The sequence below is a fragment of the Notamacropus eugenii genome, chromosome 5 (genome assembly GCF_028372415.1).
Source record: "Notamacropus eugenii isolate mMacEug1 chromosome 5, mMacEug1.pri_v2, whole genome shotgun sequence".
NCBI lineage: Eukaryota > Metazoa > Chordata > Mammalia > Diprotodontia > Macropodidae > Notamacropus > Notamacropus eugenii.
This window is the reverse complement of record NC_092876.1, coordinates 110,660,230-110,674,508: the sequence shown is the minus strand read 5'-3', so window position 1 is coordinate 110,674,508 and position 14,279 is coordinate 110,660,230. Positions and strand designations below refer to the sequence as shown.

At 38.7% G+C, this 14,279-nt stretch overlaps 2 protein-coding genes across 8 annotated transcripts in view; one reads left to right on the top strand and one right to left on the bottom strand.

Moving 5' to 3' along the window:
* LCP1 (lymphocyte cytosolic protein 1) overlaps nucleotides 1–614 on the bottom strand; it is a 105,542-nt gene extending 104,928 nt beyond the window's left edge. Inside the window, exon 1 of one of the 5 annotated variants that reach the window (XM_072610585.1) lies at nucleotides 494–614. The gene's annotated coding sequence lies outside the window, so the exon portion shown is untranslated. Of the gene's footprint in view, nucleotides 1–259 lie in introns of all 5 variants that reach the window. The other 4 variants (XM_072610582.1, XM_072610587.1, XM_072610583.1 and 1 more) reach the window with 4 other exon arrangements.
* A 174-nt stretch (nucleotides 615–788) lies between these two features.
* The window catches only part of LRRC63 (leucine rich repeat containing 63), a 43,118-nt gene continuing 29,627 nt past the window's right edge, over nucleotides 789–14,279 (top strand). The window contains exons 1-5 of one of the 3 annotated variants that reach the window (XM_072610592.1): nucleotides 789–875; nucleotides 4,116–4,315; nucleotides 8,117–8,776; nucleotides 8,997–9,071; nucleotides 13,081–13,244. In XM_072610592.1, coding sequence (XP_072466693.1) covers nucleotides 4,225–4,315; nucleotides 8,117–8,776; nucleotides 8,997–9,071; nucleotides 13,081–13,244 — 990 coding nt within the window. In that variant the 5' untranslated portion in view covers nucleotides 789–875; nucleotides 4,116–4,224. The other 2 variants (XM_072610591.1, XM_072610593.1) reach the window with 2 other exon arrangements.

Below are 14,279 nucleotides of genomic sequence, written 5' to 3'. Positions count from 1 at the left end.
TCTCTCTCTCTCTCTCTCTCTCTCTCTCTCTCTCTCTCTCTCTCTCTCTCTCTCTCTCTCTCTCTCTCTCTCTCTCTCACACACACACACACACACACACACACACACACACACAATGGTACACACATGCAATGATACAAACACACACCCTTATCCACAAACCTCCAGCAAACAACTTGAGAACACTCCGAGGCGACACCAACATACTTTGCATAACAAACGTATGGAATGTGACAGACGAAACAGATTCCTAACTCACATTTAGGGGGTTCACCCTCCGCTCCTCTATTCCTACAGATGACCCGTATCCCGGCATTTTTTTAAAGAAAAAGAAAAACACACCCCAGAACCAGCTGCATTTAAGGCACAACCGAAGAGAAGTAAGTTAGCATCGCAAGCACACTGCATAAAACCTCCCGGTGCGAAGAGAAGCCTGCAGAGCGAACCTGGAGAAAACCATGGGAAACGCGACATGAGAGCTAAGCTTGGTTACCGAACAAGAAGCGTCACAATAAGAGGTAGAATGGTGTTCCCCAGGGTTCTGTAAAGCAGCGGCATGTGGCTCTAGCGTCTTCTGCTTTCCCTACCGCCTGCAGCCTGCCGGGAGCCCCATGCAGAGGAGGAGGAAGGTGAAGGGGTCCCTATGTGCGCTCTGCTCTCCGCCCAGCTGCAGCAGAGCGTTCAGCGCGCTCCTCTCCTCCTCTCCCGGGGACGCGCCTCCTCCCTGCGCTCTCCTCTCAGCACCGAGCACAGCCCTGTCTGGCTGTGCCCAGCCCTGCCCAGCCCAGCCCAGCCCTCTCCTCTTAGCTTTCCTGGCAAGGCTCTCGCGGACGCCCGTGCGTCCGGCCTTGAAGGTGCACGCGCTGCAGCTGCAGGTGAGGACAGGGCTCCCCCTGTTGCCAAGGGCCGGTCTCTAAGGACGCGGGGAGGTAACCTTATGGGTGGGCCAGGTAGTCCCTGAGGCGGAGAAACTGGGACCGGAGCATGGAGGGAAAGGGATTTTGAGCTGGCTTGCATGGTTTGCTGAAGGAAGGAGTACCTACCACTTTGTCTGGAAGCATCTGGGGACAGTGCGGAGAGTAACCCAATGGCAGTAACTAATTCAACTGTAGTAGTTCTTGGGGGAGGTGAGCCTTGCCTTCCTTTTCCTTCCCTTCCCCTCTCTCCCCTCCCCTTCCTTCCTTTTCCCTCTCCCAACTGCTCTTTCCTCAAAAGAAACTCCAAAGGCAGAACAGTATCCTCATCATTAACATGACCTCTGGTTAATACTTATACCTTAGCCTCTTTTGGAGACCATCATGAACTCTCTAAGGGTACCAGTATTTTTTAAGCTCTTAACAGGTTCTACCTACTGGAAAAAAAAACACAAAAAAACTCTTAACAGGTTCTATCTACTGAAAAAAAAAGTTTTTGCCAGTATTCAAGTAAGCAATGAATTCTTTGAAGATGACTGCCCATGAAGCCAATTAAAAAAAAAAAAAAAGGAAAGAAAAATGTCAACAGAGTTGGCAGTCCCCCTCCACTTACTATAGTGGATTGATAGGTGGAAGAAAAGTAGATAGAAGGTTTCAGGAATTACATATTTTTGACCTTCTATTAATGTTAGCATAAGTTTATTGTACATATGGTATACAGTTGATACTGGGGAAAAAGCAGGGAGTATTTCCAGCTCTTAGTACACTACATGGCACATAGTAAGCCATTAATAAATGCTTATTGGATGATTGTCTAGGGTACCTTGGGCAAGTCACTCAGGTCCTGCACCTCAGTTAACTCACTCCTTTCCAGATTTAGATTTATGATCCTGTGGTCCTTGTCTAATAACTAAAAACTTGACAGAGTAATAGAAAAAATAAACCACATCAGAACTGATATTGTTACTAAAGGAAATCTGAAAAATGAAAAGAAGTTATAGGTTTGCCTGGAAGAGAAAATGAGGGTAGCAGAGTTGGTTTAATATCCCTCAAAGGCAAGAAAATATATGTCAAAGGAACTCGGAATCTTCCCATCTTTCAGTGTCCTGGAGACAAAATGACCACTGTGAAAAGTCTTGCAGCTCCTGCACAAAGTCAAGAAATTCTGTGAGGAACTTGGCAAGATCCAATCAATCAACAAGCATTTATCAAACATATACAAAGTGCCAGTCTTTGGCATTACAAAAACAACTTGGGATTACAAAAACAAAAATGAATTCAGTCCTTGGCCTCAAGGAGTATATATTCTCTGGGAGGCATACATATAATTAATACAAAATTAAAGTTAGACAGAGTAAAAATAAAGTACTTTGGAGGGTGGCACTATCAATTGAGGGGAGTGGTCATAAGGAAAAGAGATGGCACTTAAACCAGGCTTTGAAGGAAACTGGGTATTCTAAGAATCAACGGTGAGGAGGTAATATATTCCAGATATGGCAGCCAGCCTGTGTTTAGGCACAGAGGAGAAATGGAATGTCACATGTAAGGATAAGTCAACAGGTCAATTTTGACTAGAATGTTAAATGCCTGAATGGGATTGAAGTATAATAAATAAGTCTGGAAAGGTAAACTATAGTCTGACTTTAAATACCAAATAGAGGAGTTTGTATTTTATCCTAGAGGCAATAGAGAGGCTTTGGAGCTTTTTGAGCATAAGATAGACAGGATTCAAGCTCAAGGAATCTCAGAGGTCAGGTAGTCCTGCCCTTTTATTTTACATTTAGATGAGGAAGCAGGCACCAGGAGGTTAAATACCTTGTCCAAGATCATGCTGTAACAGGGTCAGGGAGGATGTGAATCCAGATTCTCTGATGCTAGAGCCTGTGTTCTTTCCATATAATCAACCTTGTGCTTTAATAATAACACTTTGGAGGCAGCTGGTTAGTGTAGTGGATAGAGCGCTGGCCCTGGAGTCAGGAGGACCTGAGTTCAAATCTAGCCTCAGATACTTGTGACTTCCTAGCTTATGACCCCTCCCGTTACCTCACACACACAGAAAAAAAGAAAGCGTACTGCTTTGGCAACTGTGAAATATGGAATAGGAAGACTATTTAGAATTGCAATGTTGTTGTTCAGTCATTTCAGACTCTTCCTGATCCACTTTGGGGTTTTCTTGGCAAAGATACTGGAATGGTTTGTTATTTCCTTTTCTAGCTCCTTTTACAAAAGAGGAAACTAAGGCAAATAGGATTAAGTGACCTGCCCAGGCTCACATAGCCAGTAAGTGTCTGAGGCCAAATTAGAACTCAGGTCCTCCTGATTCCAGGGTCAGCACTGTCTATCTACTGTGCCACCCAGCTGCCTACCTCTTCCTGGTTATTGAGCTTAAAGAATAAAATAAAACACTTGTGGTCTGACTAATAGTTAAGGAGATTTAGTTGTTCATAGCAATGGAGTGATATTCAAAAGGATTTGCAATGAGGACATCAGAGTTCGTTCAGTTTAGCACAGCTTCCAGTCTCTGAGTTTTCTTCCCATGGTATTCCTAGGGTTAGACATCAGAGAGGAGTTGCTCTTGGTTTTGTGTACCCAGGTGAAGAGGAAGAGATTTCAATGTCCTGAGCCTCAAATCCCTGAGCCAATTTATTCTTGAGGATAGTTTCAATACCTTTTAAGGAAAGAAAGGAGGCCAGTTCACATTGGGGAAGGGGTGGCGGGTAGTGAGAAGGACTGGACTTCGATCTAGAAAAGTGAGAAATAGTAAGAGATAAAAATATTTAGCTTCATTTTCTCCATTTCCCATAAAAAATTTGACCACAAGAAAAGTCACTCTATGGAGAAAGCCAAAAATAACCTAAAACCCACCTGAGGGAGCAAGCCAAGATCTCTTTGCAATTCCCCAAATTTTAGACTTAATGTCATTTCCTAGCTTTTAAAATAAAACTTCTTTGGGGTTAGAAGATAGTCTTTCTGTTATTTCATCCTCTCACCAACTCAAGCTCTACTAGGCATTAAGGATTTCTGTTTTGGAAAGAAAGTTCATTCAATGTTAGAAAAAGTATCATGCAAATTTTGCTAATCCTGTAAAGTTATTCATATTTTTTCTAAAATATTTGTAAGGTCTTATTTTGGTTTTTTTATGTAAAAAACTGTACTTTCTACATATTTAGCACACTTATGTACTTAATTTTGTTGTTCCAGAGAAACAATGTAAGATATACATTTGAACAGCTGCCTTGGTGTTGCAGTTAGAACATTTCAGAACCTCATTAACTAGGAATGATAAGGACAGAAATCAATTTTAAATAAAATGCTTACACTACCAAAACTCCTCCGAAGACCTTTGCCTCCAAAGACCCACAACAAACCACTTCACCTAAAGAAAGAAAAAATTAAGTCAGGTATGTAATATTAATCATAGAACCCCTCAGTCTCTATAGTTTGGAGTTTCAGGTAAGCACTAATGATAAAGACATATTATACGATTGAGTTTTGTAGAATAAAGTAAAGACTTGCCTGACACCCAGTCTGATTCCAATTTACATCTCCAAATTTCTGTCTCATCCCCAATCCAAGGTAACCTCCCCTCTAGAAAAACTGGTGTACTGTATTTTCTCAGCATTCTATACATGTGCATATTCATTCCTTCGCACCAATGTTTACACCATTTGCTCCTCCTCTGTTGCTCACATGTCCTCAGCCTTGCCTGGGTGTTTGATTTCTGTGAAGCTGCCCTCAACATATCTAGCAAATTTATCTTTCTAAGGTATGTTTAATTACATCATCCTTTTCTCCATCCCTAGTTTCATGGAACCTAGATATAAAAGGAAATCTACATATCATCAAGTCTGACTTCCTCCCACCACAAACAAGGAAACTGACGAAAAGGTTGGGTTAATGATTGTGTCTTGTCTCCCCAACTGGAGAAGTCTCTTAAGCACAGGAAATATTATATCTCTATTTTTCCTAGTGAAATCAAATCAACAGGCATTTATTAAGCACATACTGTGTGCCAGGCACTGTGCCAGTTTCTGGGGGTACAAAGAAAGACAAAAAATAGACTACTCTCAAGGAGCTCACAGTCTAATGAAGGAGATAACATGCAAACAACTATATACAAATGATAGATACCTACAATAAAGACATATAGGTATTGAAATAATTAGATTGATTCTGTCTTTTTAATTGATCCTATTTACAATTAATTGATTTTGTCCTGTAACAGTTGCCTAAGTCATGATTTTTTGTCTCTGGAATTAACTCAGAAATTTTACTAGCCCGTAATGAGTTAAGTTTAGAAATACAGTTTTCCAGTTCATCTTTATTCTACTGTTGTGTCAAGCAAATCTGTTACCCTTGAAGGATGCAGGTGAACACTAGGGATTCTCATCTAGGAACTTTACACAACCAAGCTATACTTCAAAAATGTCTGGTTTGTTAACCAAAGATGTCTGATTTGCAGTCTCTATCCTTGCAGATGCAGCTGGACTCAAACAATGAGTATTTCTTGGTCACAGGTGGGAAGGAGGGGGTTGTTGCTAACCTTCATTTCCAATTTCCACCCCATCAAATTTTCTTCCATCTATGATGCTGGCCTTCCTATTTTCTGTACTCCCCAAGACTAACTGGTCATAGCTTTTCTGAGGAAGCTGAAATTTTATTTGCTGGTAAATTTGTTCTTTACTAATAAATTGATTGTGCTCAGAACTTTGTGTTCAAGTCTATGTTTTTTTAGCTTTTCCAATATCTAAATGTCCATATTAATATCTATCACTTGTATATAGTTGTTTGCATGTTGTATACATGTATTCATGTGTATATATTTCTATATGTCTCTGTAAGGTATTTCACAATACAGCACTATAAAAATGTCAGCTATTTATTATTACTACTACTATTATCATTATTATTCAAGGAATGAATGGATCATGGAAAACGAGTTGAGGAAATAGAGATAACAAGTATAGTTGACTCATTAGAAGTGCCTGACAGTGAGTGAAATCGTGACCAATGAAAGAGTAGTGCTAAACTAGTGTGTTTTTTTTCTTTCTAAAAGCTGTTTATAGATAAAGGAACAGAAGCCAGCACAGGGTCAAGAAGCAACATGTTATAAGGTGTACAAGAGCATATGATTGAGATTAGAGCCTAAAGACTTGAAATCCATTTTCCTGATGACTAGCAGGCAAATCAGAGTTTTGCCATACTGGGTGTTCTTATCACTATCAATGGCATGGTCACTGGTTCCCAAGGTTCCCATCATTTTCATTTGTCAGTCAGTTCCTCTTTCCTGGTCAGAGTGCAGTCCAAAATACCAGTTCTGTAATAGCTTCCCCTCCACTCTAAAATCTAAATTATAAATAAGGGAAATAAAGGATATCTGTGATGCTTTGGTTTTAATAAATTTCTAACTTTGATCCAAACAGTTGAAATCTGTCATCACAATCATGGTTTTCCTCTGTGCCAACTTATTCACTACTTCACAATATATAGAGTATGTCAAAATTTTAGTGCATTTTAAGCTACTTAATATCCTGCATATTAATTCTCAGGTTACTATTTCCTGATATACCTAAGCACCACTCCACCTTCATGAAATAGTTGGAGAAGGGGAAGACATCTTTCTATGTAAAGAAAACAAATGTTCCTATCGTCTCCTTTCAGCCCCATAGTGTCCTAACTATCTAGCATGGGGATACTGTGCTATATCCTAGACACAGCCCCTTGAAGGTAGCCTATGTCTGGATAAGTCATACATCTGCACAAAGCCATCTATGAACTTCTCATCAGAGAGGTAATGACGACGAGAATGTATCTTTTTTTCAATTGGGAAAGTAATACATTTCTTTGCATCTTCTGGGAATTTGGGGTTCTCTTTTTAATTACATGGAGGAAGAGAGTTGCCTGCATTTCAGAGGGCAGTGCAAAAGCAAACTGATGTTTAACCTTGAGGCTGTGATTTGTGATGGGATCAGTGAAGCACTTAGTAGGATATCAGTAGCTCCACAAACATGCATCAGGCCTCATTTTTTTCTTTACTGCACATAGCTACAAATGTACATGTTGCCAATATGAAAGTAAAAATATAATAACTAATAAAATCACGCAAATTCTTGAAGTTGTGAAAGTTAAACATACAAATGTTGAGGATTAACTGTGCTCACAGATTTAAATGGAAGAGTGACATGATCAAACAATATTATCAAGGAGATGATTTTGGTTGCCATTTTTAGGCTATCCTAGGATGGAGGAAAAAAAGATGAGATGCTATTTTACAGGAGGCTCTTTTATAATTTTAAGAATAAGGTGATGAATGTCATGGACTAGGATGTCATTGATAGAAATGAAGAGAAAGGGACAAGACCAAGTAATGGTTATAAGAAAGACTGATAGGATTTTGTGACTAATTAGCTGTGAGGAAGCAAGAAACAGATGCCATTGAAAATGGCTCCCAAGATTTGGAGTCATCTTACTGGAACTGTGAGAATGATGGCACCATGAATAGAATGGGAATTTGGAAAAAGAAAAATAGCTTTAAAGAGGGAAAAAGTTCCATTTTAGACATACTGGAGTTTTTAAATCATGAAATATTTACTTGGAATTGAGAGGAAATGGCAGAACCTCAAATAGGAAGTATACTGAAGGCAATTAGACATAGGGAGCTAGAGTTTGGTCAAAACATCAGGGCTAGAATTGTTGAGTTGATAACTAGCAACATGGAAGATGGTAGATGAAGCTATAAATGCCCTACCACTTCTTCTTCACTAGTTCAAGTCCTACCTTTCCTTTCATATCCAAATCAAGTTTTCCATCCTTCATAAACCTTCCTTAATAGTTTACCCTACAGTAAATTTCTTACTGCTTTGACTTTTTGGCCTTGCCTACCTATATTATTCATTTGCCACTTAATCACTGACTACCCTATGACATCTCTTCTGTTTTTATCTTGAGTTGTTATTTAACTCATGTTTTTCTCCTTAAACTTTTATATGTGTTTGTGTTTATACACATATATGTGCATATCTATTGAGTAAGTTCAACAAGGGAAAGGGTCTTTTGGTTATACTAAACAAATACAATAATTTCATGACTGAATAAAATCTGAATATATATTATATATATATATATATATAATTTTATTGACCAAAAAATATGTTGACGAATAAACAGAATCTCAATATTTTTCTCCTTCTTTTCTTCCTCAGCCCCACCCTGCAATTTAGCTGTCACCAATGAGGTATCCAAGCAACAAGATCCTCTTAAACCTTGCCCAAGGGAAATTGGTCCAATTGAAATGGAGAAGAATATAATTCCAAGAAAATTTCCAAAGAGGAGAAGGCAATCCCGGATCCGTATCAAAAACCTCTTTCTTAAATGCAGCATGAAAAGACATAGGGATACTGCATCAAAGGTGTTTTTAAAGAAACATCCAAAGTTTTATGTGTTACTTTCAAATATGAGAGATAATTATGGTAGTCCTGTCTATTTGACATTTGACAGTTCATCAAAAGAAGAAAGTATGTCAGAAAAGTCAGGCCTGCTATGTAAAACTTGTTTGGACAATGCTTTAGAAAAAACTTCAACCATGTCTTCTGAGACCTCAACACCTATAAGCTCCCAGTTAGGACACTCATCCAGCTTCATAAAACCTGACCTTGAGCATGTAACTACCCCAGATTCAACATATATGCCTCTCATATACACCCCTAGATTTGTGAATGAAACTCAAACTTTGTCTAAGAAAGGGAAAATGGATTGGTATGACAAACTGAAAGTCACTCATGACACAATGACTCAACACACTTTTTCATTTGAACAACTGTCAGCAGCTTTACCAAGAAAGCCTTATAGACAAGTTTTGATAGGTAATATTCGTCCAGTCCTAACTGATAGATAATTTTTAGTTTCTTCAAAAAGTTCATGAATTTTTCTGTAAGATCTATGACCTTACTTTTCCAAGGAAATATTCCTTGCCTGTGATAATTTATGAGGATGGAACCACCCATGGGAAGTATATGAATTGTCCCCAAGTTCCCAAGCCCCCACCTAAAAGAACAAATGCAAGTCTCTTTTATTTTCTCCTAGAAACTGTTAGAAAAGAAGAGGAAAAACTAGTCCACAAAGAATCCTTGCCAATAGAAAAAGTAACCAGTGTTCCAGGTAAATTGTTTCTATATTCCTCATAAGACAAGGTAAGGAAAACTAACTATCCAAGGGCAGGCAAGGAGTACAGAAGAGCACAATTTTCATACTTTTCTAGGGCGCAGAAATATTTTTCCTTGGATATATGTTATCTTTGGTGTTAAATAACATGTACCATTAAGCATCAAACTATGTGCAACATCTTGGTATTTGTATTTTAATTTTCACTTAAACTTGAACTGATAAATGTAATTAATAATTGAGCATTAGCTCTTCCTTAGATATTAGTACTTGTAGTCAATAATTAATCGATTAACAAGCATTTATTAAACACCTGCTGTGTGCCAGATACTGTGTTAGGTACTAGGTATTGTAATAGTCATAGTAACAGCAGTAGTCCTAACTAGCATTTAGGTAGCACTTTAAGGTTTTCTAAGGACTTTATATATGGCATCTAATTCAATACTCACAACTGCCCTCTGAGACAGGGCTTATTATTATAATTATCCTCATTTTATAGGGCGAGGTTATGATGTGCTCAGAATTACACAACTAGTAAATTCCTGAGGCAGGATTTGAACTTGAGTTTTCCCTATTTTGTGTCCAAGATTCTAACCATTAAAACAAAAATGAAATAGTCCTGCTCACAGGATATTTATATTCTAGTGGGTGGGATAAAATGTACATAATTATATATAGAATGAGTAAAAAAATACAAAATAGTTTAGAAATAAAGAAAAGTAGAAATTGAGGGGAACGGATCAGAAAAGATTTCTTGTAGGAAGTTAAATCTTAAAGGAATGAAACAGTAACTATGATTCAGAGATGAGGAGGAACAGCATTCCAGGCAGTAGGGATGGCCACTGTAAAGACCCAGAGCTAGTGTCATGTGTAAGGAATAGCATTGGCAGTCTAGAGAATTTCGGAAGGTGAATAAGATATGCTGCGAAAGGTAACTTGTGGCCAAGTTGTGAATGACTTTAAATGCCAACGCTTTCTTGGTGGCAATAGGAGCAGCATGGCCAGATCTGTGCGTAAGGAATATCATTTTTGCAGCTATGGAGGATAGATTGTAGTAGGGAGAGATGTGAGACAGGAAGACTAGTTAGGACCTCCTAACTAGTCATTATAATAGGTTAATGAGAGGTTATGAGGGTCTAAACTAAGGTGATGTCAGCTGTGAGAAGACAGATGTGAAAAATGTTCTGAAGACAGAAATAACAAAACTGGACAACTGATTGAATTTGTGGGGTGAAGAAGACTGAGGAATTGTGAGGTTGCAGATCTGGGGACTGGAAAGATAGTGAGTGGTACCCTCGACAGAAATCTGGAAGCTGAAAAGAGAGGAAAGTTGGAGGTGGGGGGGTGGTACTGTCCAAGGCATTACCATTCTCCCTGTGCCCCTGATGGATTACAGGCTCTGGAAACCCACCTGAACTCTCCTTGAACTTTGCCATATAATCAAGTCTCTGGCTTTTGCCTGAGGCATCCCAGTAATCCTTTCAGCTGACCTTTCATTATCTCCTATGCTCAGTTCTCAGTTACCCTCAAGCTAGCCCCACCACCACCCGCTCAGTTGCCCCCCCCTTCCTCCCTTCCCATCCTATCTAGACCTCATTCTCCCTTGGCCACATGGTCCAGGTCCCCTCTGGCCCTTCTCTGTTACCTCCAAGTCACCCCAGATACTAGCTAATTCCATCTAGATCATCCCTAGACCCCTTCTCCAGGTCACCCCAGACTATTTGGCTACTGCTAGATCCCTCCCATAGTCTTTCTATATATAAAATCCATCTTGGCCTCCATTAAGGTGCTCAGATTCAATCTGGCCGACTTGTCAATACATCACAAATACTCAGATTACTTAATGGTCTAGCCAATATGGCAGATTTTTAGAATCATTTTCACCTTGGGCAGTGTTTTAATAGACCTTGTTTTTTGGCTGAAAGAAGGCTTGGGTTGAATTCATTTGTGAAGGACCTCTGTGTCACTATTTCAGGGTCCTAGCACCCCTAAATCTCAACACCCCAAGCTTGTGTCTTAGGTGACTCCTCACTATCTCTCACTCTCCCCATCCAATGTTGTCCTAAAGTATTTCAATTTCTCTTGCAATATCTTTGTATATGCCACCACAACATCCCACCCCATCTATTACTGTGAACACCCTGGAACAGGTCCTCATTTCCTCGTGTCTGGACTATTGCAACAGTTTGTTGATCGGTTGCCTGCCACGAGAATGTCTATCATCCACTCAACCATCAAAATGATTTTCCTTAAGCATAGGTTCAACCTTTTACCCTCCCCCCCACTCAATAAACTTTAGAAGTTCTTTTCTGTCTCCAGGATCAAATATAATATCTTGTGAAATTCAAAGCCCTTCATAACCTCATCTCCCCTACCTTAGTTAAGATTCTTATATCTTTCCCTCCCACCATATTCTGTGCTTCAGTGACATTGACCTCCTTGCTCTCCTCCTCAAGCAAGACACTCCATCTCTTAGCTCCTGTCATTTTCACTGGCTGTCTTTCATGCATGGAAGACTCTCCTCCTTCATCTCTACTTCCTGGCTTCCTTCAGGTCCTTGCTAAAATCTCATCTTTTACAGGAAGTCTTTCCCAATCTTTAACTATAAGGTCTCCTGTCTATTGATTATTTTTCATTTATCTTGTCTAGACATCTTGCTTATACTTAATTGTTTGCTTGCTGTCACCCCCATTAAATTGTAAGCTCCTCAAGGTTAGGAACAGCCTTTTCTTTGTATCCCTAGTGCTAACCACTGTCTAGCACTGTTACTGACTAACTGACTGTCTAGTGTATAGGATGGAAAGGGGTTGTTGGGTAGAGTGAGTGGAAGTTTTAAGTATTTGAGTTCTCTGATGTTATTCCATAAAGTTTTTATTTTGTGCAGTTTTTCCCTCTTTTTATTTTGAGTTAGCTTCAATTACTGGAGATTTGTTGCAAATTTCTGTTTTGAGGGTTTTTTTTCTTTTTGGTAGAAGGAATTATGCCAAAAGCATCTGTTAAGTCATTATACCAGTTACATGACTTCCTCCTTTAGGCTCTCAGTTTTCCTGCCATAGAATTTATTTTTTTTCCATTTCCCCTCTGTTCCTTATGAACTGTTATTGTTCATTTTTAAATTTTGGTAATTGGATTCCCCCTTTGTAAAATTAACTTAGTTTATGATTCTTCAACTGTATTAGGTTTTAAAAAAATAAAAAAAGTAGCTCTTCATTTTGTTGACCATTTCTAGTCTTTCTTTTCAACCTATTTTCTCTTATTTTGATTTTGATTTTTTTTAATTGCATGTTCAGTTAATTCTCTGCTTTTCTGTTTTGTTAGTATATGTATACCGAGTTCATTTTTTACATAGAACAGTTTTATTTGTCTTTACAAATTTTGGCATAGCATTTCACTGTTATCATTCTCACAAAATTATTGTTTCTATGAGTCATTCATTGTTCGGGATATTATTCCTTAGTCACTTTTTAGTAACACTTTTTAGGTTTGTATCTTTTTTTCTCCTGTTTTAAACACTAGTTTTCTTTTTGTATTTCCTTTAAAGAAAATATTTAAATTTAAATTTTCTGCCCTGTTTAAATTTGTGTAGATAATAGTCTGTAGCAGTCTTAGCAAAGTTGATGGTTAAAAGATGAAAGACACTGAAAGGTAAAAGGAGAGGGACTTTCACAGGCAAAAGCAACTTTGTCTCAGAAAGAGTCTGCTTTGAATAGCTCAGTTATATATGAAGAGTACAAGTGAGACAATTAACTTGGCCCAGGGTATAGACCACAGACCGTTTTGTTACTTTTGTCTCCAGTCAGTCACCTGTAGAGTGAAAACAACAGTAGAGTTGAAAAAAAAACAACTTTAAAATGGGAAAAATGGGTTTAGTTCTAAATATGTGACCTCAGTCGAATGAACAGTTGAAGTGACCCCTACACAACACTCCCTGGTTCATCTTTTAATTTTTATTCAATATGATATAGCACTTAGATTTCTCATAATACCAACATGTTTTTCTTTTTAGATCTCCTTGTAGAAACGACAGAATCTGAGGAAGATCTCGTTGTGCTGGGTGAGGGTTATTGTAGAGATTCAATAGGAGCTACTTCAGTTGAGTCAAAACTAAAACTTGCCAAAATAGCTGTTAAGAAATGTCACGAACATGGAAGAAATGCACTTAGTTTTAAGGTATAATATTTTTCAGTGGTTGTATTTATTAGCATTATTTTTTTCTCTAGCGTTTCAAACTTAAATCATTTTAGATGATACTTTACTATTGCAAATGAAATATCCTTTGAATACGCATCTAGATTTTGATGGATCAATAGTATTACCTAAAAATATTATTAATACATCCATAAACCTATCTACCTGGTTTAATACACAGGAGGGAGCTTAAAAGCTCAGTTCTGTGCATACAATGAGCATTTAAATATTTGGTGGTTTCATTTAAAGTAATTTTAATGAACTCTCCATCATCTGATATGTTGGGATAATATAGTGTTCTTGCTTAGGTGACATTCAGGAGTTGGAAGCCAGCTGTGAAGCCCACTTGATAGACTTCTGCCTTCCCTAGTCCGCAGTTCTCAGATCAGCTAGATTTTGGATACCTCTGTCGTTACCACCATTATTGAAGCCTCTTTTCTCCCATGGTGTTAGAAACGAGTATACAAGTATAGGCCACACAGTGAATATGCTCTTCGGGGATGTTACCCTTGTGTGTGTGTTCGTTCTTCATTACCGAAGAAGACCATGCCACCAAAGAAATGATGACATGACTTGCAGTTGACTTTGTTTTGAGTGAGGGAGGACTGTACAAAGTCACCAGCCTCACTTCTCCTCCAGAGCCACCTGAATCCAGTGACCAGATATTCATCAGGATGACTGGAGATGACCCAGGATGAGGCAATTGGGGTTAAGTGACTTGCCCAAGGTGACACAGCTAGTGAGTGTCAAGTGTCTGAGGTGAGATTTGAACTCAGGTCCTCCTGACTCCTGTACTGGTGCTCTATCCACTGTACCACCTAGCTGCCCCAGTGTTACCCTTACCCAGTTTAAGGAAGAGGTGGTAAACTAGGTCCACAATGCCTGTTTACATTTGTCTGTCTTTTGTAAGGTTTGCAGTGTAACATGAGATAATATAGGAATAAATGAGTAGGTAAGATTGTGAAGTTTGTAGCAACTTAACTATGGAAAACTGTTGTGTCTGTCTCGCTTCTGTTT